Raw genomic sequence first — 27,751 nt, forward strand, 5'->3', positions numbered from 1 at the left:
AGATTCTTGAGAGTGTGAGAGAGATTGTGAGATTTGAGAGTTTTTTCTTGAGTGATCTTCTCTTCCATTGAGAGAAACTTCCGTTCACTTGAGAGATTATTCCGTTCATTGTGAGATTTCATTCATCAGAGATTTCCGTTTGTTTGAAAGAACATCTATTCTTTCCATTGTGATTTGAGAGTGAGAGAGGTGTTTTCTTCTTTAGAAGAGTTCTTTGTAAGGTTCATTTCGAGATCTCTGAGAGAGAGATAGATGGGAGGATCCATCCAAACGTGCACTCCCAGCTCTCGGGCTTCTTCAAAGGCTACTACAGGTGCAACTACTCCATCGACATCTAAGGCCCTCCAGTGATTAGGAGCTTCGATGTGGCTGGCTGACCACCGGCTCCTACGCTACCTGCGCTTCAGACCACCCGTGAAGAGAGCCTGCATGCGGGCTAGTGAAGCCTGCTCCCTGGCGACGTCTCTTCTCCAGAGCGGCCTGAGCCTCGCTTATCTTGGCCTCTAAGGCCTTCTCCTTGGCGTTGTACTCTTCCAGAGTCTTGCGCAGACTCTTCTTGATCTCCTGGACTCTGGCTAGGGGGTTTTCACGACCGTGTGTGTGTGTTGCGACGAGCGGCGAGCGACATGAAAGGGGAGGATCGATCTCCTGGTGCAAGATCCGGCAGGTTCATCACCTCCTCAACTTGCCATGCCTCGCCGGCAGTTCCCCGTTTGATAGGAACTACACATCCATTGTGAGGAGCAGTCGTAGACATTGAAGGCCTTTTCCTTGCCTCCTTGAACTCGCTTGCCCCCGGAAGAGCTAACGGGATCATTGGTGAGATTACGCCCTTTGACCTTTCAGACACCTGTACAGCCGACTCGGTGCCAGGAAATCGCGAGCGAGGCTCCTCAGATTTCCCATGGAGGATATTTACGGGGTCTTGCTGACAAATAGCAGCGTTGAGAGCGATTCGAACTCCAGTGGCAAGGAACCTTTGATGGCTAGAAGCGAGGGTGTTGGGCAAATGTAAGGACACATCACAATCCCGGCAAAGCAAGGCGCGATCCTCCAAACAAAAGATGAAAGCGGTCTTTTCCTGGCAAATGTCGCATTGCGGGAGTTTGGAGGAGTGGTGATTGTTGAGCAGGTGGAGGCGCTGGTGTTTGCTGGCAAGCTTATTGGCAGCGTAGCCACAAAGCGTGCTTCCTCCTCGACGGCCGCCTCCATCAATGGAGAAGACGACGGAATCTCCAAGATTCCGTCAGAATCTTGGGTAGATTCCGGTGCCTCGCGTTTTGACACGTGGCAGATAGCGTTTTGCCACGTGGCAACCCTTATCTCCAATTGCCACATCAGCTGACACGTCACCTTTGCCACGTCAGCTGCCACATCACCTCTACCACGTCAGCTGACACGTCACCTTTGCCACGTCAGCTACCACGTCACCTTTGCCACATCAGCTGCCACATCATCACTGCCACGTCATCACTGCCACGTCATCTGTGCCACATCATCAGTGCCATGTCATCAGTGACACCTCAGCACTGCCACCTCAGCACAAAGCTTCACTGGCACACCTCTTGCTAAGCACAGTGCCACATCATCACTGCATGTGACTCACAGTGACACATCATCATTGAGCACCATTTGCACTCCTTTTGCCCCTCCACCTAGATCGAGTCATATCTCTTGATCCAGGAAGAATTTGAGGGTGCTCCAAAAAGGAAAGTCGCTCGATTTTTCGTGCTCTACGCGCCCGTTACATCACGCGCACATTTCGGCGCAAGTTACACTCACATTTGAGCCTCGCCGACAAAACCACTTCCTTCACGCACATTTGCCTCTACATCGACGCATCTGACCCAGCACTTAAAAAGAACAAAGGAAAAGGAATTATTTGCTACTCTTTCATCGATCGACGGTTGGTTTAGATCTAGATCAAAGTAGACTAGATCGCCATAGAGGGGACGCTTTGAATTCCCCAAGTTGCCAATCTAAGCCATGCCCGAAATTCCCGACTAGTACCTACTCGGAGTCAGTCCATACGCTCACATCCGATTTCACATCATTGCATTACCTGAAACCTTACGTTCATCAGTTCAGTGAGCAGACTTCAGAGTTCAGAGGCATTGCAGATTGATTCAGTGGGCAGATAGCACTTGATTTCACACACACATGCCACCATTGTAAAGCCTATTTGGCTATCTCACGGCATCGTGCACATCATTTTTCAGCCTTGTAAAGCCTCTTGGCTATTCCCGGCATCATTGCCACAAGCCTTGTGACACAGGTCAGATCTTATTTACTGCAGTTCTATCTTCACCGACGGTACAGAGATTTCACTTGGCATCTTCAGTGTATTTGCAGTTGATTCATACAGAGTTTTCCAGGACACTTTTTGAGTACATTGTTTGCACCATGTCGACTAGCAACCTCAATCTGGAGGCATCTGCTAAGTTAGACAACAATTACGGTACATGGAAATACCGAATGGAGACCATTCTTGTGCTTCAGGACAAATGGGAGTATGTTGATGGATCCATACCTAGACCATTGGCCGATCCAGCCACAGTAGCTCTACTCCATCTGTTGTCACAGCACCAGCAACGGGATCTACATCGGGATCTACATCTACACAAATAGTTTCCGCATCAGTAGCAGATCCTGCCATTGCCCGAGCTCAAGTAGAATGGGATAAGAAAGACAAGTATGCCTATCACCTGATCAAGCAGAATGTGCAAGATGTCATGCTAGGACAGCTCAACACAGTCAAGACATCAAAAGAAGCATGGGATATGTTCGCAGCTCTCTACGAGTCCAAGAATACATCCAGGATTCTCACCTTGAGAAACCAGATCAACCAGAGTTTCCGCAATAGCAATGAAACCGGTCATGCTTATGTACTCCGCATCAAAGACTATAACAATCAACTTGCAGCAGCAGGAGAGACTATGAATCCCGCAGAAATGGTTCAAGTAATCCTGAATGGACTAGGAGAAGGATATGAGAATCTGGTCCAGAGTATTGCCATCCAATGGCAAATTCCAACACTTGAAGAACTTCAGTCAGTTCTACTTGGTGAAGAACTCAGGACTCAGGCCATTCAAGCACGTAAAGGTCATTCTAATGATCAAGCATTCACAGCTTCAGACAGAAGCAGAGGCAAAGGCAGAAACAGAGGTAGATCATATCAGAAAAGTGGTCAAAATCAAAGTCAGAATCAGCATCAGCATCAGCAGCATCCTCAGCAACATCAAAATCAGCAAAGAGGAAATCATTCCAACAGAGGAAGATTCCAAGGACGAGGGAATGCATCCACCAATGTGTCAAACATTCAATGCAACTATTGTCACAAGTTTGGACACTATGAAAGAGATTGCCGCAAGAAGCAGTATGACCAAAACGGTCAATCCACGAGGGAATTCTCGAGGAAGAGGAAATCATCGTGGTGGACATTCTAGTCACAGTCATTTTGCAAATGAACATGGCAATATGTTTCTTGCAAGTGAGGAATTGCATCAGACTGATACAATGCACCTAGACACTGATTTCAATCCCAAAGAAGATTTCAGTTATCAAGTCGACCAAGTGGAACAGGATCCTTGGTACATCGACAGCGGTGCATCATCTCATATGACAAATCATCAGGAATGGTTCACAGAAATGAAGCCATTAGAAGGTCAAAAGAATGTCATCTATACAACAGACAATACACCGAATCCGGTTCAAGGGACAGGTGTTATCCCTATGAACAATTTCACTGGTACAAAAGGATTAGTCAAAGATGTGCTCTATGTTCCGAAGCTCAGTAAGAACCTTTTGTCAGTAGGTCAAATGACGGAACACAACTACAAAGTCATCTTCGACGGTGATGAATGCACTATCAGAGACAAATCCAAAAGAGGTCAGCTAGTAGCAAAAGGTGTCAAGGAAGGACGCTTGTACAGGATGCTAGCTACAGTACCAGATAAACATGCCATGTCAGCTCAAATGCAACAGATGCCACTATCTGCAAAATGGCATAAGAGATATGGTCATGTCAACTTCAAGTACTTGTTAGATCTAAGGAATCAAAATATGGCAATTGGGATTCCGAAGCTACAGTTTCTTGGAAAGGTTTGTGAAGCATGTTGCTTCGGCAAACAAAAGCGAACCAACTTTGTCAGAAGTACCTCTCGTGCACGAGGTATTCTTGATTTGATTCATACAGATGTATGGGGTTATGCCCAGACTCGCAGCATCAATGGTTCACTTTATTACTTGACCTTCATCGATGACTACAGCAGATATTGTTGGGTCTACTTTCTGAAAGAGAAATCTGAAGTGTTTGCCAGATTTCAAGAATTTAAAGCCATGGTAGAAAACCAAACAGGCAGAAAGATCAAGGTCATGAGATCAGACAGAGGAGGTGAATACATGTCTTCAGCATTCATGAACTTTTGCAAAACTCACGGCATTCGAAGACAATTCACATGTGCAGATACTCCTCAGCAAAATGCAATAGCTGAAAGGAAGAATGGGACTTTAGCAGACAGTGCTAGAGCAATGCTTAGTGAAAAGCATCTTCCGAATCAGTATTGGGCAGAAGCAATAGCTACAGCTAACTACTTGCTTAATCGGCTTCCTACCGAACCGATACAAGGTATGACTCCTTATGAAGCATTCGCTGGACACAAGCCACGCATTGGGCATCTCCGCATATTTGGTTGCATAGCATATGCCCACATACATGATGATCATCGCAGGAAATTGGATGCGAAGTCACGCAAATGCATCATGGTTGGCTACAGTGAAGAAAGTAAAGCATACAAATTGTATGATCCCATCAACCGCAAAGTCATTATCTCCAGAGATGTAATCTTCGATGAGGAATCAGAATGGAAAACCTCACCTACACAGGAGATAGAAGCATCGACTTCACAGTCATCTATAGAACAGGTTGATGAAGAAGAGCAAGAATTGCCAGCAACACCCCAATCAGCGTCACAGCAGCTCAGACGGTCTACTAGGGAAAGCAGACCACCAGCCAGATTGACATATGCTCAGAAAGGCAAAGCAATTCAGGTGGAAACCACCAACTATGCTCTTATGACTACCATCATGGCCACAGAAGAGCCAGTGTACTTCGAAGACGCAGTCGATAAGCCAGAATGGCAAACTGCAATGAATGAAGAAATGGATGCTTTGTATAAAAATAACACTTGGGAATTATGCGACCTTCCACCAGGAAAGAAGGCCATAGCCAACAAATGGGTATACAAAGTGAAGTACAATCCAGATGGTAGTATTCAGAGATACAAAGCCAGATTAGTTGCAAAAGGATTTGCACAACAATATGGCCAAGATTATGATGAGACTTATGCTCCAGTAGCAAAGATGGATTCCATACGGTTCTTGATATCACTAGCGACACTCAGTAAATGGAATGTGTATCAGCTCGATGTCAAGAATGCATTTCTCAATGGTTATCTAGACGAGGAAGTCTACATGCAACAACCAGCCGGTTATGTTGAACTAGGACAGGAGAACAAGGTTTGCCATCTCAAGAAAAGTCTCTATGGCTTAAAGCAAGCACCCAGAAGTTGGTACAGCAGAATTGACAAGTATTTTGCTGATCTGGGATACATGAAGTCCAATGCAGATCATACTCTCTACTACAAAGTTCAAGGGGAAGATATTACTATTGCACTTTTGTACGTAGATGATCTGATTGTGACAGGAAGCAAGGATAGCTTCATCCGAAAGCTAAAACAAGACTTATCTGCAGAGTTCGACATGAAAGATCTTGGACTTATGCACTATTGTCTTGGAATTGAGTTCTGGAGAGATTCAGATAGCACATTCATGAGTCAGCTCAAGTATGTTGACAGTCTCCTGAAGAAGTTTCATATGGCAGATTGCAAGATTGCAGCCACTCCCATGGAACAGAGTTTGAAACTTACTAAAGATTCAGAAAAGCCTACAGTCAATGACAGATACTACAGGCAACTCATTGGATCTCTTATATATCTGACAATCACACAGCCAGATATTTGTTATGCAGTAAGCTCACTAGCACAGTTTATGGCAAATCCAAAACAGTCTCACTGGAATGCAGCCAAAAGAGTCTTGAGATACATCAGAGGTACAAGACAATTTGGGATAGAATACAGAGGAAGTCATCCACGGTTGCATGGATACTGTGACAGTGACTATGCTGGAGATCATGATACCAGGAGATCGACACAGGGATATGCATTTTTCCTTGGTCAAGGTGCTATATCATGGTTGTCAAACAAACAGCCAACTGTTTCTTTGTCTTCGACTGAAGCAGAATATAGAGCACTCACTACAGGTGCATGTGAGGCTATATGACTCAGAAGACTATTGTCAAAAACAGATTACTTTGATGAGTCAAAGCCAACAACAATATACTGTGATAATCAATCGGCTCAAGCATTGGCCAAAAATCTAGTATATCACTCCAGAACAAAGCACATTGATGTCAGAGAGCACTTCATCAGAGAAAGAGTGTTACTTGGTGACATCATACTGCAGCATTGTGATAGCAAAGAAAATGTTGCAGACATCTTTACCAAACCACTCGGTAAAGAGCTATTCGAGAAACACCGACTAGCTCTTGGTTTGATGCAGAGGAAGGACATTCCCATTAAAGGGGTGTGATGGAATGTAATGCTCAGTCCTTCTTCGATTCCCCAGAATCATCATCTTGAGGGAAGGCCTACTTCATGATGTTGATCTTGAGGGAAGGTGTTGAGAGTTCATGCTCAACATCATGTGATCATGTGTGCATAGCACCATCACGTGATCATATGTGCATAGCACTAACCTTATAGAGTGCTATAAAGGAAAGGGTTAGCTCCCCTAACCCTAACCCTAAAAGGGTTTGTATATATTCTATTTTTCAACTAATTCTAGTGTACAGTTAGTCATTTGTGGTGTGCTCTCTAGCTGTGCCCTCTCTCCTCATCTCCACTCTTCTCCTCTCCCCTCTTCATATTTTGTCACGAGGAACATGAGCTGTGGTGTCACGATTGGTGGGAGCATTCGAGGCAGCAACATCAAGCCATTCAAGTCATTACTAGTCTTGAGTCTTCATTGTGAAGATTGTGGGAGAGAGGGAAGGAGTCTCACTTGCGGCTTTTTCACATGCACAATGGGGGAATACACACAAAGGTGGAGGCTGAAAATAGTTTTCCTCTTCTTAGTTGTGAAAGCCAAAAGAACTCAAATAAGAAATAGAAGAACCCTATATGTGGGTCTCAAACCAAACTCAACTAACTAAGGTGGCATACTAACTGAGCCACAAACTAGAGTAGATAAGGATAGCTGTCATCCAGCTATTATTCGTGGGCGGTATACCAACCGCATCTCCAGCTAACAAGTCGGTGACATAAATCCATAACAGTCACCCTGGCATATCGCGAGTGGAGCTCAATATCTCAACACTCCCCCTCGAGCTCAATCCCAAATCCTGCACACCAAGCAGGTCTCTGAACTTGCGCAACTTCTCTGCGCCCAATGCTTTCGTGAATATGTCAGCTACCTGATCCTCTGTGCTGACATAAACTAGATCAATAAGACCTAGTAAAACCTTCTCCCGCACATAGTGATAATGCACCTCAATGTGCTTTGTTCTAGCATGAAAGACTGGGTTCTTTGCCAAATGTATACTGCTCATGTTGTCACAATGAATGACAACCGGCCCATCTATAGACTGATGCATATCATAAAGTAGCTTATGCAACCAAGCTACCTCACATGCAGCCATTGCTGCACCCCTGTACTCAGCCTCTGTGCTCGACAAGGCAACTGTAGGCTGTTTGTTGCTGCTCCAAGTGACTGCAGCCTCGGGGGGGTCACTCATCATATGTAACCCTATCACGTGAGTTCAACAGAAGGATATTTTTTATTCCTAAAATTTACAGAAATAAATATACATAAGGGACTATTTAAAATAATTTTGGAAAAAATTTACAGATTTGTATAGAAAAGGGGTACATTTTATTAATGAAAAAATTTACAGATAAGGGATTTTAAATATAGGCCTTGAACGCACGTGATATAGAGGGTTTATACATAGTGACCCCCCCGAGACTGCAGCACTCCCAAAAGAGAACACATATCCACTGGTAGATCGTCTATCAGAAATACTACCAGCCCAATCAGCATCAATGTATCCATGCAACTGTATCCGAACCCCAGCCTCATAAAATAGTCCATACTGCAATGTGGACTTCACATACCTGAGTATGCGTCTAGCTGCATCCAAGTGCAGTTTCCTTGGAGCTTGCATAAACTGACTTACCAACCCAACAGCATAGCTCAATTCTGGCCTGGTAATAGTCATGTAAATCAAACTTCCTACTATGCGTCTGTACATAGTAGGGTCTTCCAGAAGCTCACCTGCATCTGTGCTCAGCTTCACATTCTGCTCCAAAGGAACTGAAATAGGCTTATAGCCTGTCATCCCATATTTGGACAGCATGTCCAATCCATACTGCCTCTGCAAGAGCTGTATCCCACTTGGTGATCTAATCACCTCAATGCCCAAGAAATAATGCAGCTCTCCTAAATCCTTCATCTCAAACTTCTGCCTCAATAGCATTTTCACATGAAGGATATCTTCATCACTATCACCTGTGATGATCAAATCATCAACATAAATGACCAGCAGCATAATCCCTTTCTCTGTTTTTCTCACATAGAGTGAGAAATCTGCCTTGGAAATGTGAAAGCCAATAGTGACAAGATACTGTCCTATCTTGTCAGACCATGCTCTAGGTGCTTGCTTCAAGCCATACAAGGCTTTCTTCAACCTGCAAACAAACTCAGGATGAGTAGCATGAACATAACCTGCTGGCTGCTCCATAAAGACCTCTTCTTGCAAATCACCATGCAAGAAGGCATTCTTTACATCCATCTGATGTAAAGACCATCCCTTTGATGCAGCCATAGCAATGGATGCTCTTACGGTTGCCATCCTTGCAACTGGGCTGAAAGTTTCTTCATAATCAATGCCATATGTCTGTGCATACCCCTTGACAACTAATCTTGCCTTGTATCTATTCACAGAACCATCTGCATTGTGCTTGATCTTATAAACCCACTTACAACCAATTGCAGTCTTGCCTTTAGGCAAAGGCACCAATTCCCATGTAGCATTAGCATCCAAGGCATCCATTTCTTCATCCATGGCTTTCTCCCATTTTTCATTTCCCATGGCTTGCTCAAAAGAAGTGGGTTCTGGTTCCTGTATCACTTTGACCATATAGGCATAGTGAATGGCTGTAAATCCATCATATTTCAACCTATCCACAGGATACCTAACCCTGGTAGACCTGTGCAAAATAGGCTCACTTCTAGGTGCTCTCAAAACATCCCCGGTCTTCCTTACTCCAGGTGTAACAACAGAAGGAATACCCAACTCATCATCAATGCTCTGTTCTGAGCCACTGGATTCACCATCCACACAAGAGTGACCTACATTCACATCATACATGGGCTGATCTACCTTCTCTTTCCCTTTTTGTGATACCTGCGTACCACTCTATGCATTGCTTTGAGGGGATTCTCCTGATCTCAATCTGCCTATCCATGGCAAAGTATGTGTACCACTGGTAGAGGACACTCCAGGTCCATTGATATTTTGTGATTGCTACTGTGCATTCTGTGCAGCATTACCATTTTGTGCATCTACATCAATCATCACATTTACTGGTTTATACCAGCTGCTCATCTCATCAAAAACATCTCTGCTCAATGTGAACTTACGTGTAGAAGGGTTATAGCATCTATACCCTTTCTGCTGCAGAGAATAACCAATAAAGACGCACTTCTCAGCTTTTGGATCCAACTTGGACCTCAGCTCATCTGGCACATGGACATAGGCAATGCAACAAAAAATCTTCAAATGAGAAATATTTGGTTTCCTACCAGTATACATCTCCTCTGGCGTCATGCCATGTATTGCTGCAGTGGGAGTCCTATTCATTATATAGACTGTTGTAGCAACTGCTTCAGCCCAATAATAATCTGGTAGATCTTTTTCATTTAGCATAGCCCGAGATACCTCTCCAATATGCCTGTTTTTTCTTTCTGCAATTCCATTTTGCTGTGGGGTATGACTGCATGAATATTGCTGCTTTATACCATGCTCCTGCAAGAACCTTGCAAACTCATTTGAGAGGTACTCTCCCCCTCCGTTTGACCTTAGGCATTTTATTTGCAGGCCTGTTTCTTTTTCAACCATAGCTTTGAAAGCTTTGAAGTGTCCAAACACTTCACTTTTCTTTTTCATAAAATACACCCACAGTTTTCTGCTGAAATCATCAATAAATGTGACAAAATAGTGACAGCCTCCAATAGATGCAGCTTTTGTAGTCCACACATCAGAGTGGATTAATTCCAATGGCTTTTTACTCTCTTGAACATGCCTAGAAAAAGGTTTCCTTGCCTGTTTCCCAAATTGACAGGCTTCACAGACCTTGTGCATTTCTGCAACCTTGAATTTAGGCAATCCTGCAACAATATTTTGGGCTTGCATTGATTTAAGTCGCTATATATTAACATGACCAATGCATTTGTGCCAGATATCAATATTTGCAACTACACCGGTCCCATGTGCAAACATTGCTGCACTCAATTCAGGAATGTCCGCATCCAACGTAAACATCCTACCCTTCTTCTTTCCTTTTGCTATCAAGCGACCATTATTTTTCATATCCTCGACAAAGCATCCATGAGGATTAAATCTGACTTGCAAGCCCTGCTCAACCATCTGACCAATAGAGACCAGGTTCTTGGTGATGTTCGGGACATGAAATACATCAGACAAGTATTGCTTTTTCCCATCCTGCATAGACAAAGGAATTTTGCCAATCTGCACAATAGGATGTGCAGTATCATCACCAGTCTCCACAAATCCTGGCTTTTCCATTTTCCTTGCATCTTGCATCCATTCTGCATGACCTGTCATGTGGTTTGATGCACCTGAGTCAACATACCACACGTCATTTTGTTCTTCTGCACTTGTCACAGAATTGGTCATATGCTGCACCATAAATAGATGCTCATTTCTGTCATCACCCTGCCTGCTAGAAGATGCATAATTGCCTTGCTGCAATTTTCCATTCATAATGTCATTCTGCTTTTTGTAGCAGTCCTTAGCCACATGACCCATTTTGCCACAATAGCAGCATTCAACATTGCTGTTTGCATTTTGGCTTCTCTGCCATCCACCACGGCATCTTTGGCTCCCCCTGCCTCTAGAGTTACCACGTCCTCCTACATAGGACTGGTTTTCTTGCGTTTGCTGCATATTCTGATTTCTACCACGGCCTGCAGATCGGCCTCCTCTACCTCTGCCTCTACCTCTGCCAGCATTTGAGTAGAAGACAGTTTCTTTTGAAGTTCCTGCTGAAGAAGATGCACCCCCATTTCTCTGCTCTTCAGAAATTAGAAGAGCAATCAGCTCCTCAAAATCAGGAAATTTTTCACGGACCGCAATGGATGTCCGGAACTGTGCATAATCCTTTCCTAGACCATTCAAGGTCACAGAAACCAAATCATCATCATCCACTGGCAACCCAATGGAAGCAAGTGCATCTGCAATTTTCTTCACTTTCATTTATGCTCAAATTTTCTCTCTGCACATTGTGCAATTCCTGTTTGAGTTGCATTTTCCTGGCTTGCGTATTTGTGCTATACATTTTTGCCAAAGTATCCCATGCCTCCTTTGGCGTATTTGCATCCTAAATATGCACAATCATGGAGTCTGAAATACTGATAGACAGCCAATACATAACTTTCCTGGCTCTCTCATGCCATCCTTTGAATGCCTGCATTTCCTGTTGACTGGGAACATTAGGAAGAACAGGTTCTTCTTCATTTCCTATAATGAATTCCCAATAGCCTTTTCCCATCAAGAAATTCGTCATTCTAAACTTCCATGCCTGGAAGTTGTTCTTGTCAAGCTTTTTAGTGACAATCTGTGAAAGAGAATCAGATGCCATTACAGAACACTGCAAAATATTCTATCACTGCAAAAAACACAGCTTTTGCCTCACACGGGCAGATCTGCAAAACTGACGAAAGTGGTATTTCACCACACAGTCACTTCCTAGTGACGATTTTGCATCAACAGCCAACAGGCATGAATCTGCAACTCCCAATATCTCTGCACACAGGCATACGATGCAATTTCTGCGGCCCTTTCCACCGACTAGCCGCGCAGTGGTCGCACAGCCAAAAACAGGGCCTTTTTCTGAGTGCCTGCGAAGAACTTCCGCCTTGAAAATGGGCCCTGAAACGGCCTCAAATTAGAAAAATAAAGTCACTAAGGGCTTTGCCCTTGCCCGTAGCATATACTCCGCTCTCGCCACACTGCGAAGGGTGTCTCAATCTGAAACAGTGCACTCCTGCACTTCTGGCTCTGCTACCTGCAGAGATTTGCTCCCAAACTCAAAATAGGAAAGCAACACTGGTCCTCTTACCAGGACACCACGAACTTGGCTTGCTTTCTTGAGCTCCTTACCACGAACAAGGCTCTGATACCATGTGAAGATTGTGGGAGAGAGGGAAGGAGTCTCACTTGCGGCTTTTTCACATGCACAATGGGGGAATACACACAAATGTGGAGGCTGAAAACAGTTTTCCTCTTCTTAGTTGTGAAAGCCAAAAGAACTCAAATACAAAGAAATAGAAGAACCCTATATGTGGGTCTCAAACCAAACTCAACTAACTAAGGTGGCATACTAACTGAGCCACAAACTAGAGTAGATAAGGATAGCTGTCATCCAGCTATTATTCGTGGGCGGTATACCAACCGCATCTCCAGCTAACAAGTCGGTGACATAAATCCATAACAGTCACCCTGGCATATCGCGAGTGGAGCTTGATATCTCAACATTCATAGCTTTAGCCTACACCAGGGATGATTTTTTCATGTTAGTTTCGTTAAGAAGCGAAACTTTTATGTTGGTGTTGAAAGTTTGTATGCCCCAAAAAAAATAAATGTTGAAACATTCGCCAAGATTTGCAACTTTTGTGTGAAAATTTTTGAAGTTTCGCCAGGATTCACATATTTTACTTCAAAATTCAAAAGAAAATATACAAAATTGTGCTATATTCTATGAATATTATGAAACTTTAAAAAATATCTCTAGAAACCTTCGCTAGTATTTTATATTAATATGTAAATATAGCTTCGATAAAAACATCCATGTCCTGCACCCTAAAGTTTGTAGAGTAACAATCCTACCAACATCTCGTAAGGTTACTTAAGAGTGGGAAACTGAAAATGTGAAAATGACCTTAGAAGTGTACTTTAAAAATGGGCATTGCCCTTAAAAATGCTCTTAATTACAATATTTTTATATTTATAATTGTTTTTTCTTTGGAAAGTGTTTCTCTCTCTCTCTCTAGACTCTCTCTCTCTCTCTGTATCTCTCCTTAGCTATCTCTCTCTCCTCTCTCTCCCTCTCTTCGTTCTCTCTCTTGTTGCCCTTAACTCTCTCTCTCTCTCTCTCTCTCTCTCTCTCATAGACCCGCATATCCCACTCTCCATCTCCCTCTTTTTATCCCCGTCTCCATTGTCATGGACATTGATTTTACATATACACTTTTTGTATTTTGTTAGCGGCTCCACCCTTTGGATTAGTCGTATCTGGGTTTTTTTCCAATCTCATAGTCTTTTAAAGACCTTAATTAACTTTCGTATTTTTGCTTTTCTCAACTTAGAGAGGCAAATGAATAAATGCAATATTAACTCTCTCTGTCTCCCTTTGTGTCCCTCCCCCTCCCTCTATCTCTTTCCCTCCCTTTGCGTCCCTTACTACTCTCTCTCTCTCTCTCTATCATAGTATATTTCTCTCTCTATCCATACATCTAACAATGTCTCATGGCCAAGTGCATTACTTGTGTCCTTGACTTCTCTCTCTCTCTCTCTCTCTCTCTCTCTCTATTCATACATATAACTCTGTCTCATGGCCAGGTGCATTATTTGTGTCACTTATTGCACTATCAACTTCTCTCTCTCTCTCTCTCTCTCTACAATACAGATATACAAATATCCACACAGATTTAAAATTATAAATATTTATCACTTTATCATTCATACACCATAGAGAGCCATCAATCTAGAGGTGCAGACTGAATAAATTAAATCTTAACAATAAATGAAACAACACTTTGTATTATTTATGATTTTTTTTCATACATGTAACAATGCCTCATTGCCAAGTGCATTGTTGAAGCACTAAGGATCCAAGAAATTGGATATTATGAAATACCTACCATCATGTCTCTACTATCTCTAGAGTATGGTGGTATGGGGGGGGGAAACAATTCTTACAAAGGATACTTGTCTCATCCCTATATCTAACTTTGCGATTATCAAGTCTAAAATAATAGTCTTGGGGAGGGCTTGCTGTTGCCAACTGCAATTCTTCCTTGATAAATCGCATGGTCCACTCCTCTTCCAATTCCAACATTAGATCAGGATTTCCTTGCCAATAAATTAATACATTTACAACAAGACTGTGAGTCCCATCGTGCAGATCATTATCCATTGCTTCCCATTGAAGGTTCTTCCATCTAAACCTTCTATATGTGAAAGTCATGCAGAGATTTTTCCTTCCAATGAAATACCTGCAAAATTTGGGATCTATTAAAACATACTATCTTGATCATTTTTTATACAAACAAGAATTATAAGATTTGCTCATCAAAATGCCACATCTGAAGTGTTCAATCAACATTGTACTAAATCTTCAGCATGACATGCTCTTGTTGTCCATCCATTGTCAAATAGCTCAGACAGCCAGTCCATTTCTAAGCTCTTGTAAGTGTAAGTAATCTTTGTTTTCCTTAATTGCCTACAACTTGCAAAGAAATTAACAAAGCTCTTCCAATTCCAACATTAGATCAAGATGTCCTTGCCAATAAATTGATACATTGATAACAAGACTATGAGTCCCATCGTGCAGATGATGCATCATCCATTGCTTCCCATTGAAGGTTCTTCCATCTAAACCTTCTATATGTGAAAGTCATGTAGAGATTTTGCCTTCCAATGAAATACCTCCAAAATTTGGGATCTGTTAATACATAGTATCTTGATCATTTTTTATACAAACAAGAATTGTAAGATTTTCTCACCAAAATGTCACATATGAAGTGTTCAAACAACATTGTACTAAATCTTCAGCATGACATGTTCCAAAAACAATAAAATACTATTACAAAAAACATAGAATACTTATCTCTCTCTCAGTGTGTCTTCCAAGGTACCCCTCATACATACAAACATCATAATTTTTTTAAATACTTAGTTTACGATATGATCTCTTCTTGCTCTGTCTCTCCACAAACAAAGAAACATTATCAATATCATATCACTCTCTTTCCCTCCCAAAACTCTTTGATTAGGATCTCTTTTTCTTCCTTCTTTCTCAACTACTTCTAAAACCTAGTAGTTTGAAATACAATTTCTGTCTCTCTCCCTCAATCATCCCCTGCACAGAAGAAAACATAGCAATTTGAAGTATAATCTCTCTCTCTCTTTTCCCTTCCTCTATCTACCCCTCCTATACTAGCAATGAAAAAAATGACTTTTTTCTATCTCTCTCCCTCACTCATCCGCTCAAACAGATAAAAAAACATAGCAGTTTCAAATATAATCTCTCTCTCTCTCTCTCCCTTCCTCTATCTATCTCTCCTATACTAATGAAGAAAAAATGACTATTTTATGTCTCTCTCTCCCTCACTCATCCCCTCAAATAGAAAACAACATAGCAATTCATATAATCTCTCTCTCTCTCTCTCTCTCTCTCTCTCTCTCTCTCTCTCTCTCTCTCTCTCTCCGTCTCTCTCTCTCTCTCCATTCCTCTAACTATCCCTCCTATACTAGCAAAGAAAAAAAAGTCAAAAATCGTCTTGTAGTTTTAAATATCATCTACCTCAATCTCTCCCTCTTCCCTGTCTCTTGTAACAAACATATAGACAAAAAGTGATACAAAAACGTTGTGAGGATAAAAGTGAAAATATATTTTTCACTTGTTGCATGCTGATGGGTAGGTGCATAGCTATGTACATAGCTAGTTGGTGGTGGTTTTGAGCTATGGACACCCTCATGAAGGACTCCACACTGATGATATACTTTCTTGAGATGGTAGATACTTTTACAGGGGCTCTTGGGAAGTGATGAAGATGCAGTGTAGCTGCACTAGACAATCCAAAGTATGGTATCTAGAGTGTGACGGGGTTTTGTTGTGAGATGACATATGCCTTTCATGGTTGTCCCGAGTCCTTTCTATATGAGGGCATGAGGATTTTTTTTGTCGTGGTTGTCTTTTAAATCCATTGTGTCAGGATGGTGTTCACCATATGTGGTAGTCTGGGCAACTAAATGCTAAGTGTTGTTGGCATGCAAGTGATTGAATGCCTAACTAGAACCCTATGTGCATCAACATCTAAGATTTGGGAAATGAGCATTTAAGCTTGGTGTATGAATCTTTGAGATTGGTAAAATAAGGGAAAATCTTTGACAGTGGTAAAATACCATTGTTGAGGTGGCTAAATGAAGCTGAGTTGGCCAAATTGATTTGGAAAGGAGCATGCATGCACATGGCTATGTGATAGGAAAGGAAGCTTGTGGTCGTGAGCTGGGATACGTGAAGATGGCAACTATGATTGTGGGGGATCAGGACGTGGAGCAGACGGTTCCTTTGGGAGAGCTCTCAAGTTCCGAGGTCACTACTGCAGGCTGGAGGTCTGTTGGAGGGAAGCTTGGGAGGGAAAGCATACATCGGAAGCTACAAAGGAGGTCAAAGATCACGCAAGGAGGAAGGGAGGGTCTCAGACGACAAGGGTCATTTGTCCTACACAGGGTGGTCTAGGAGCTCAGAGAAGAAGAGTTGCTAGGAGACAAATGAGTAGACGGGAAAGCTCCATGAGGAAGGGGGGGCATAGATCACTTGGATGAGGGTCTCTACTATGGAGTGTTGGAGTTGGTGGACAATAGAGAGGCGGCAGCTCTGCTGAAGAGGAGAGCTTCTGAAGTTCGGGGTCGCGAAGATGAGTGTTTGGAGGAGGATGGGCATCGCTATGACTATTTTCATGAAGTCCTGGAGGACCATGACGACGTAGGTGCTCTATGAGTAGTAGAGTTGTTGTGAGACAGCTATCTTCACATGAGAGAACAGGGAGGTGAGCTCGGAGAGGTCTAGGGTTGCGCAAGGAGGAGCTTGTTGGAAGGACCAGCAGGGAAAGAAGCTATGGGTGCTAAGGCTTGACGACAAAGGAGGCGATACTATGCGCTATCTTAAGAGCTACGGTTTTTGCTGGGAGGCTAAGGGCCTGGCTTATGTGGTAAATACAGGGCTTTGGGCATCGATACTATGTAGGCCAAGGAATTGGAAGACCTTGGGCTACGAGTGTGTGTGTAGGAGTTATAGGAGAAGCTACATAAAGGCAGCTATCATCGGATGAAGTAGAAGGGTGACAGGAGCTCGAATGCTTGAACAACAAGAACATAGTTGCTGGATATGATCACGTGAAGGAGAAAGGCATCACGGATGCTCTGAGAGTAGCAAAAGAGGAAGTTGTAGTAGTTGGTTGTGGCTGGGGGTACATGGCAACATGGATATCGTGAAGGGCACTCGGACTTGAGTTGTAGGATGGAAGTGAAGTATTGCTAGTGCATGGGTTGGAAGAACCATGGAAGAGCTCGCAGGAAATAAGGTATAGATGGTAGGGGTGGCATTTCTACTACACAAAGGCTTGGAGAAGCTGAGAAGGATTATCATAGGACCAAGAGGGATGGCAAGCTATGATAGGGGAGCTTAGCACACCTCAAACTTCCATGAATCCCTCTGGGAGCTTGTGGGTGGTAGATAGTATTGCCAATGGGTTGTTGGCAACTCAATGGATAAATGTGAAGGTGGCTGTGATGAACTCAAAGGATAGCAAGCTTTTGTAGGAGAGCTTGGTTTACTTCGGACTCAAAGAATTTTGATGAGAGATCATGGATAGCAAATAACTTGTATATGAGATGGGCAAAGACCTTGAGTGGTTGAGCATAGTGCATAATTGCACTTGTGGAGTACGCTTGCAGAGATGAATTTATGTTTCATGTGTCTTTGTGTGTTTTCTGAGTTTGAGCTCAATCAGTAGGAGCTCATGTTGGGCTGTGTAGTCCACTGATTTCTTTTTAAAAGAGTTTTTAGGCTTCCAGAGGAAGTGTGGCCAATGTATGAATTGAATGTAAAGAGACGAGGATGTTGAATGAATGCCTTTTACCTTCTGATGGTGTTGTTCAGTTGTTTTAAACATGGATGAGGGTGGCTGTGAAGGTGGATTAGGCTCTACTGCTTTTGTCCATCCACGTTTTGGTTCCTCCATAGAGGACTATGCACTTCAGTTTACAATTGTGAAGCTATGTAGTCAGTTGTAGTGTTGAAGAGTTGAGAGAGATGGCACAGGACTTTCCAGAGTTTTGGGGGATGCCATAGGAGAATGTAGAGAGATTCCTGGAAAAGATGGAATTTATAGCACTTATGAAAGATAGGGCAACCCCTAAGATTTTGTTTCAGATCATGAATTATTTCTTACAGGGAAATGCAAAAGCATGGCTATAGACTCAAGTGACTACCTTCAACACTGCTCATCCTCAGCAACAAAATCCAGAATATACAGTGGTGAGAGTAGCTTTTCTTGCACGGTTTGCACAGTCCAGGAGCCCTAATGAAGTTTGGAAAGAGCTGTGTAAAGTGAGATAGGAGGAGGAGCAAGAGGTTGACCAGTACCTGATTCAATTTGGGAGATTATGGAGGAGTTATGGAGTCTGTGGTGTGAAGCTCTTGTGCTAGAGGTGGCTCCTCAAATGATTAAGAGAGACTGATTCATTTCAAGCCTAAAGACTTCACTCTGTTTGAAGGTGGAGTTGAGGAATATTGATAGTTTTGAGGATGCAGTTAGAGTGGCCAGGGAGAAGGAGTGGAAAGTCAAGAGGTTGAGGTAGCTTGGCATGCAATAGGAGCCTAAGAATCTAATTAGAAGCCTAGAAATGATCAAGGCATATGCAGAGAGAGAGCCGGTGTCTATTCCTGTGCAGGATGATTTCCTGAAAAAGGGTTTACATGAAGCTGTGGAGCTGATGAAAACACTCAGCCTAAATTAGATGGAGACTACAGGAAGAGGCAGAGGTCAGAATAACATGAGAGAGGCTATTGATGAAGGAGAAGGAAGTTCAGCTGGTGCAAGGAGAGGACGAGGTTATATGGGCAATGTCCAATGCTAGAATTGTGGGGAGTGGGGACATATCAGCCCTCACTGTAATAAGCCAATCAGGGCAGGAGGAGATGTCTATCCTGAGCAGCAGAGAACAAATGATAGATCTAGTGATTACAGTATGGAGGTGAAAGATCTGAATCAGCTCTCTATCAGTGGTGTGAAATGGGAGGATAAGGGGGAAGGAAAGGCAATTAGCCTGATCAGAATGGAGACCATACCAGAGATTATGTCTGTACCCATGTAGTGCAATATGAGCTATAGGCTACAATTGGAAAAGGAACCTGAGGAGACAGTCACAGACGAAGATACAGAGAGTAAGACAGAGGAAGAGAGCATCTCATAAGAGGAAGAGAGTCAGTTGTTTTCACTGTTGAAGAAACCAGATGCATATAGTGTTGATGATGTAGGGGAGCTAGAAATCATTACACTTACTATGAAAGGAGGCTTGTCAGTTGCTATGGAGGGGGTGTTGCTCAATCAGATCTGTGTGAGGTGGCAGAGGAGATCCCGAGTGAAGGGGTTGCTACCATAGATGGTAGAAAGGTTGAGAGCCCATTAAAGGCAACTAAGGATAAGTCTGTGTGTGTAGTGGTAGATGATGATCATGCTCCTGTGTTGTGTGATGATGTGCATATGATGGCTGAATGCAATCAGTTTGTGGTTGACACTATGATTGTGCATACCGATGAGGCTGAGATTTCAAGTTCAGTAAGTGAGGAAGAGAGGTGTGAAATTAGCAGTGAAGATGAGAGCTCAATCATGTCTGACAGTGATGAAGCTGATGTGGCTATTACTGATAAAGTAAAAAACCTACAATTAAAACTCTTAGATTGGGTGGGACCAACAAGTGTTGATTGTGTGCATGCAGACCTTAATGTGTATGATGAGGTTAAGATTCAGTGTTTACAGGATGATGGTGATTCAAATGATGAGCGGGATTACATTCTTGATGATGCACTAGATGATATGTTAGCATTGATCTCGTCAGAAAAGAATGTAAACACTGATGGGATATCTCAAGGTGTATGCCCCAAGCACACCTTAGGTTCTATATGTGTGTGCTAGAGGCACAACTAGGTGCCCATAAGCACTGTTAGGTGGCGGTAGATGCCACATAGGATGATTGAGAGATTCTAGGAGCTGATTGAGGAGATGATTGCGGAGCTTGGTGGCTCATGTAGAGGTGCCTACATATGCACCTCACCTTTCTTCATTCCATAAGCAAGCATTCTCTTGTTTCATGTTCAACTTCATGCTTTCCTTTCACTTTTTCAACATGGTATCAAAGCACTATGATCCTCCTTGAGCCCATTTATGCCATGTCATCATCATCATCTTCTTCTTCTTCACCTTCCTCTCCATTTTGCCCCTTTCTACCCAACCACTTGGAGGGTTGATTTCTCTACCTGCAAGCAACCATTCCTAGAGTCCTTCTGGCTGGAGAGACCCTTCATATGGGAGACCTTCCACGTCAGAGCAATTAGGCAATGGTGCCCATAGACCCGCGCAACAGCCGCCTTCTTCCTAATGCCATTTTGTGCAATACGACTTGTTGGAGCAACCATTTCAAAATTCCTCTAAGCCACGCTTGCACAACATCATGAGCTAGCCCCTATCCAGATTTGAAGTGAAATGGTCCACCAAGGAGGGAGAAATAGACGAAAAACCAGTCGATAATCAAGCTCTTGGCTATGGCGACGTGACGCGGCATTTTGCCTTTCCTCTTCAGTGGCTCTTCTTTGTATACCAGCTTCATTTCTACCTAGAAAGCCCTCTTTTCTTTGCTTTCAAGAGTGAGATACAAGCCCTCCAAGATCAAGCCTCTGTTTTGGACAGTTTTGACAATGTTGTGAGTTTGGTGCTACATTAGATGCTACTTTGGCATTTCTGATGTTTTAAAGTGTTGAATAGCATCAATACAATTGTGGCTACAACTTTCCTTTAGGTTGCTATACCTGGATTTGCTTGGAATACTTTCATTTAGCCACCTCTATGAAGCATGCAAGTTGAAGTATCATTTTCATTATGATTTTTATGGAATTTGGTTACAAGTCTTTGCTACACTAAATGCTTGTACTTTGAAGCTTTTCAACTTTTTCTAGCCTTGTAAGAGAGTAGACACTGCCCATTTTGGGTTAGAACCTCTCATGGCTACCTTCTTGAATATTGATAAGTTCAATGGTAAAGGCTTTCACACATGGTAGATGAAAGTTAAGTTTGCATTGATGAGGGAAAACCTCTGGGGGCTTCTCAAACCTGCTTCAACTTCTTCTTCAACAGCCTCTAATGCTGGAGAATCCTCAGCTCCTACATGCCCAACACGAGATCTTGGTAGAGAGGAGAAAGCCTATGGCATTATTGCTCTTGGCTTAGGAGATGACTATATTCATCGCATTTCTGATTTGGAGTCTCCTTCTGAAGCTTGGCAAAGGCTTGATATTATTTTGGTGCTAGCTCTCACGTCTCAAATTTGTCACTTAAGATTGCTTTCTTTGAATTGAAGATGGCTAGTGGCACTCCCTTGGCTGCCCATGCAATCACATGCGGAGTCTCATGACTCAACTTGCTTCTATCAACTCTCCAATCACTACAAATGATGCAATGGCAGTATTGCTCAAAATTATGCCTGAAGATTATGATCATGTTGTTACCCAATTGAAAAATCTTCCTAATCCTACTCTTGAAGGTCTTATTATTGCTCTTCAAGAAGAAGAAAGGCACAAGGAACTGTAAGAAAATAATACAACGTTTGTGCTCAACAGATAACATGATCTCGTACGCAAGAGAGAAAACAAGATAGTATGGAGAATCAAAAATTTGATTACTGTAGAACTGATTCAATAGATGGCGCTGCCTCCCAACCGTGCGCTCCTGTGAAAGAAGCTTCGATGGCATGCTGGAAACAGTAGAACACGGAGGCTGGATGCTAAGGAGTCAGGGTTGTTGTAGCCAGTGATGAAATGGGCTTCACGGGCTTGCTCTTATATAGCCACCAGTTGTAGTCGGTTAGGCTCAATTAGGTGACCGACCCAGTCCGCCCAAAACGATCGATTGGGGGTCGGTCCCGAAATAGGCCACCGACCATACGATGGAACCGGTGCGCAAAACAGTGGTAATGACAAGAAAATATGTACTTCTCATGATTGTTCAGAGAATGAAGATGTCAGTGAAGACCTAATGCATAGCAAAGAGTATGCTGATATGTTTGAGCATTCTTCAAGTGAGAAGGATGTTTGTTTGCTCCTGGGTGATCTTGATGATTCATGTGATGAGTTAGGTTTTGCAGCTTACAAGGTTGAGGCAATTGGGTCTATTGAGAAGTCTCTAATCACAGATTATGAGCTAGTGATGCCTGAGAGATCTATGTGTGAGGTAGTGAGCACAAAAGATGTAGCTCATGTGAAGATGAGCAAGACTCATGATACAAGTGTGATGGCTAATAGCCAATGGAGTTGTGTGATGTCTTGGCAAGATAAGCTATGGGATCCTGGAGGCTTAGTGAGAATGTGGGTATATGAAAGGAGCTGGTGGCTACATCAATTTGGTGTGTTGTTGATTCCTTTTAATCCAGGGGGATGGTGGATTATGCATATCTAGCAGTGGAGGGTTCAAAGTTTTTTCCCTTTGATCTGGGAAAAGGAAAGCAGATCCATAAAGTACAAACTCATTTTGTTTTTGATCTAGGTGGTTTACTGATTTTTTCTTTTCATTGCTGGACATGAATGTCACAGTAGAAGAAAGGGGTTGCTAGAGATGTGTGGATAAAAATGAAAAAATGTTTTTCACTTGTTGCATGCTGATGGGTAGGTGAATAGCTATGTACATAGCTAGTTGGTGGTGGTTTTGAGCTATGGACACCCTCATGAAGGACTCCACACTGATGATATACTTTCTTGAGATGGTAGATACTTCTACAGGGACTCTTGGGAAGTGATGCAGATGCAGTGTAGGTGCACCAGGCAATCCAAAGTATGGTATCCAGAGTGTGATGGGGTTTTGTTGTGGGATGACATATGCCTTTCATGGTTGTCTCGAGTCCTTTCTGTATGAGGGCATGAGCATTTTTTTTGCCGTGGTTGTCTTGTAAATCCATTGTGCCGGGATGGTGTTCACCATATGTGGTAGTCTAGGCAACTAAATGCTAAGTGTTGGTGGCATGCAAGTGATTGAATGCCTAACTAGAACCATATGTGCATCAACATCTAAGATTTGGGAAATGAGCATTTAAGCTTGGTGTATGAATTTAAGGGAAAATCTTTGAGAGTGGTAAAATACCATTGTTGAGGTGGCTAAATGAAGCTGAGGTGGCCGAATTGATTTGGAAAGGAGCATGCATGCACGTGGCTACGTGATAGGAAAGGAAGCTTCTGGTCGTGAGCTAGGGTACGTGAAGATGGCAACTATGAATGTGGGGAATTGGGATGGGGAGTGGATAGTTGCTTTGGGAGAGCTCTCAGGTTCCGAGGTCGCCACTGCAGGCTGGAGGTCCGTTGGAGGGAAGCCTGGGAGGGAAAGCCTACAATGGAAGCTGCGAAGGAGGTCAAAGATCACGCAAGGAGCAAGGGAGGGTCTCAGACAATGAGGGTCATTTGTCCTGCACAGGGTGGTCGGATCTGGGTTGGGAGCTTAGAGAAGAAGAGTTGCTAGGAGACAAATGAGTAGACGGGAAAGCTCCATGAGGAAGGGGGGGCGTAGCTTGCTTGGATGAGGGTCTCTACTATGGAGTGTTGGAGTTGGTGGACAATAGAGAGGCGGTAGCTCTGCTGAAGGGGAGAGCTTCTGAAGTTCGGGGGTCACGAAGATGAGTGTTTGGAGGAGGATGGGTGCGCTATGACTATTTTTGTGAAGACTTGGAGGACCATGATGATGTAGGTGCTCTGTGAGCAGTAGAGCTATTGTGAGAAAGCTATCTTCACATGAGAGAACAAGGAGGTGAGCTGGGAGAGGTCCAAGGTTGCACAAGGAGGAGCTTGTTAGAAGGACCAATAGGGAAAGAAGCTATGGGTGCTGAGCCTTGATGACAAAGGAGGCGATACTATGCGCTATCTTAAGAGCTACGGTTTTTGCTAGAGCCTAAGAGCCTGGCTTATGTGGTAAATACAGGGCTTTGGGCATCGATACTATGTAGGCCAGGGAATTGGAAGACCTTGGGCTATGAGTGTGTGCACAGGAGTTGTAGGAGAAGCTACATAAAGGCAGCTACTATTGCATGAAGTAGAAGGGTGACGGGAGCTCGAATGCTTTGAGAGCAAGACCATAGTTGTTGGATATGATCACGTGAAGGAGAAAGGCATCGCGAATGCTCTGAGAGTAGTAGGAGAGGAAGTTGTGGTAGTTGGTTGTGGCTGGGGGTACATGGCGACATGGATATCGTGAAGTCAGACTTGAGTTACAGGATGGAAGTGAAGTATTGCTAGTGCATGGGATAAGGTACGGATGGTAGGGGTGGCATCTCTACTACACTAAGGCTTGGAGAAGCTAAGAAGGATTATCATAGGACCAAGAGGGATGGCAAGCTATGATAGGGGAGCTTAGCACACCTCAAACTTCCATGAATCCCTCTAGGAGCTTGTGGGTGCTAGATAGTATTGCCAATGGGTTGTTGGCAACTCACTGGATAAATGTGAAGGCAAAAGATGGAATACTAGCTGTGATGAACTCAAAGGATAGCAAGCTTTTGTAGGAGAGCTTGGTTTACTTCGGACTCCAAGAATTTTGATGAGAGCTCATGAATAGCAAATAACTTGTATATGAGATGGGTGAAACCCTTAAGTGGTTAAGCATAGTGCATAATTGCACTTGTGGAGTACGCTTGCAGAGATGAATTTATGTTTCATGTGTCTTTGTGTGTTTTCTGAGTTTGAGCTCAATCAGTAGGAGCTCATGTTGGGCTGTGTAGTCCACTGTTTTTTTTGAAAAGAGTTGTTAGGCTTCCAAAGGAAGTGTGGCCAATGTATGAATTGAATATAAAGAGACGAGGATGTTGAATGAATGCCTTTTACTTTCTGATGGTGTTGTTCAGTTGTTTTTAACGTGGATGAGGGTGGCTGTGAAGGTGGATTAGGCTCTACTGCTTTTGTCCATCCAACGTATTTACTTAATACAAACAAAACTTTCAAGGAAAAATCACTTCATTACCTGGAAAGTATGTGTTCCTTCTTCTGGAGTTGACTCTATATACTCCAAAAAGGTAGAGAAAGAGCTGAAAATGATAGAACACCTGTTTTTCTCACTCCTTCCAAGCAGATTTAGGTCGCAACTTCAGGAGGTGACTCTCTATACTCGAAAAAGGTGAGGAAAGAACCGAAAATGAGAGAACACCCATTTTTCTCACTCCTTCCAAGCAGATTTAGGTCACAACTTTGGTTTCTAAGAGAGAGTGAAATAAGTAGAGAATGAATGGAAGAGAAGAGGGATGAATAGAGCTTGGACAGAAGTTTCTCTGAGAGATTTTCGAATGTGGAAGAAAAACGTGAGCAAAGAGGAGAGAGAATGACTAAGCAAGAGTGGAAAGAAGATATTTTGAAATGAGCGGCTGCTAGAAAGTGGTGGGAATGAATGTTTGAAACGTTTTTGGAAGAGAGAGAATAGGGAGAGAGCTAGTTAGGAAGTCAAAGTTTGGGCCAAATGGTTGAACCAAATGGAAAACGTGAGCATAGTTCTAGCTAGCGAATAGTTTGCCATGGGAGGAAAACAAGGAGGCCTCACATGGTCAGGGCAGGCCTGCCAAAGATAATTGTGAACCACCAATGACATTTTTTGGGGTATTTTGGGAAAAACTAAAATTTCCCCTAGATTTGGGGAGCCTTTGTTATAGAGAAGTCCACATGGCGTAATCTCCTTCATGGATACCATATTCCCTCATCCAAGCCTCTAATATTTTAGTAATTCTCCAAAGGGTTCCTTTTTTAGTCCAAAATTTTTGTATAATGAGAGGAATGATCATGTTGCCATGAGCTTTTCTTGTTGTAAAAGCCTCCTACAAAATAGGTAAGAGGTCGTCCCCTTACCATGGATAGATAAGGTGTGACGACAGCTCTCAAAGGTACTGTCAGAAGGTGGGGGAGGTGGTGGAAGCCATCTCCATACCCCTCCTCATCAACTAGCTCATAACTGGTGGCTATGAGCTGTCCCCCCTCAAATTTGTGTAGTCTTGGCTATTGAGTCTTGTTGTTGGCCACGAGTTGGCCATATCATCACTAGACAATTATGGAAGGTCTTAGGGGTACCTCAGGGCATGTGCTCGACCGTCTTGTCTTGGATTGTGCCATATGGGGACGAGCCTAATAAGCGGGTGTTCCTTCTTAACTCCATGCTAGCGGGAATGCCAAAGCTCAACGCCATGCTAGGAGCATTGGTCTTGGATTGTGCCATATGGGGATGAGCCTAATAAGAGGGTGTTCCTTCTTGACTCCATGCTAGCAGGAATGCCAAAGCTCAACGCCATGCTAGTGGCAATGCTGCTGCTCGTGGGAACTCTTGCTTTGCTAGCATAAATGCTCAAAATCTGACGACGTCTGAAAAGGTAAAGGAAACCAAATGTTCGATTGGTAGATTGAGACCTGGCGTCGAAAATGCCCGGGGAGAAACCTCAAATTTTTGTGTCCTTTGGAGCCTTGCAACGCTTGGTTTGGGAAGTGCATTCATCCAATGGAGCGACGGGAACGTCTGTGGTGTTAAACCTTTTTGGCATTCGCGCGGGCATGGAGTCAGAGGGGAACGTTCTTTAAGGGGGCTCTATGGGGACGGTCTCTAAAGACGTGGGAGTGGGGAGTCTCCTTGAAGTGTAAAAGGTCCTCCAACATGGGAATGGGCGCTAGGGTGGAGGCAGAAAGCTGACGGCTGCAACAAAGGGGGGTAAGTGACAAATTTAATGAGATCCTGCTAAAAGCGCCGTCCAAAAACAGGGGCGAGGGAATGAAGGCTATCCAGACGTCACATTTAGAACCCCCGTTTGGAGACGAAAACCATGTGCTGCCGACCGCAGATTCCCGGATGGGCGGGAATTCAAGTGGGGTCCACGTCAGCAGGTGCATGCAGGGCCAGCCTGGAAGCCGGGAGATTTTTTTAAACGCGCGAAATATTCTCAATGAAGTGGAAAAGGGTCTGACTAAGAAAAGCATTATTAAAAACAAAAAGGATGTGACGCGTGGATGGGCCAGGCCAGCTGGAGGGTGGCAGGTGGCCAGCTGTAAGTGGAACTACGGTGGAAGTGCGCCACGTGGAGAGGGTGCGGTGGATGCCGGTTTATTGGGCCGGGGAAAAATTATCGGCGAAGGTTTTGCCGGATTTATGTTGTTTCCCGGTCATGTTCCACGATCATCCTCTTCATCCGCCATAGCCGGCTGCACTGTTCTAATCTCGATGCTAATCTCAATCGATTCCAGCTTCTTAGATTCGCTCACTTTTATATCGATCCATCTCCCTCCATCGATCTTTTCCTGCTTCCGCGCTTTCTGCCCGCATTCCATAT

General features: G+C 43.4%; 1 protein-coding gene across 1 annotated transcript; it reads right to left on the minus strand.

Moving 5' to 3' along the window:
* Window positions 1-586: 586 nt before the first annotated feature.
* LOC147894241 (uncharacterized) lies at window positions 587-27,749 on the minus strand. Its single transcript, XM_087384703.1, has 2 exons — window positions 27,596-27,749; window positions 587-1,233 (listed from the first exon to the last, which is right to left on the minus strand). Exons 1-2 carry the CDS (start codon window positions 27,747-27,749, stop codon window positions 587-589), a joined length of 801 nt encoding a protein of 266 aa, XP_087240829.1.
* Between the last annotated feature and the right edge of the window lie 2 nt (window positions 27,750-27,751).

Source organism: Dipteris shenzhenensis, chromosome 14, assembly GCF_047967505.1.
Source record: "Dipteris shenzhenensis isolate YYH24624 ecotype China chromosome 14, Dip_SZ_1.0, whole genome shotgun sequence".
Taxonomy (NCBI): domain Eukaryota; kingdom Viridiplantae; phylum Streptophyta; class Polypodiopsida; order Gleicheniales; family Dipteridaceae; genus Dipteris; species Dipteris shenzhenensis.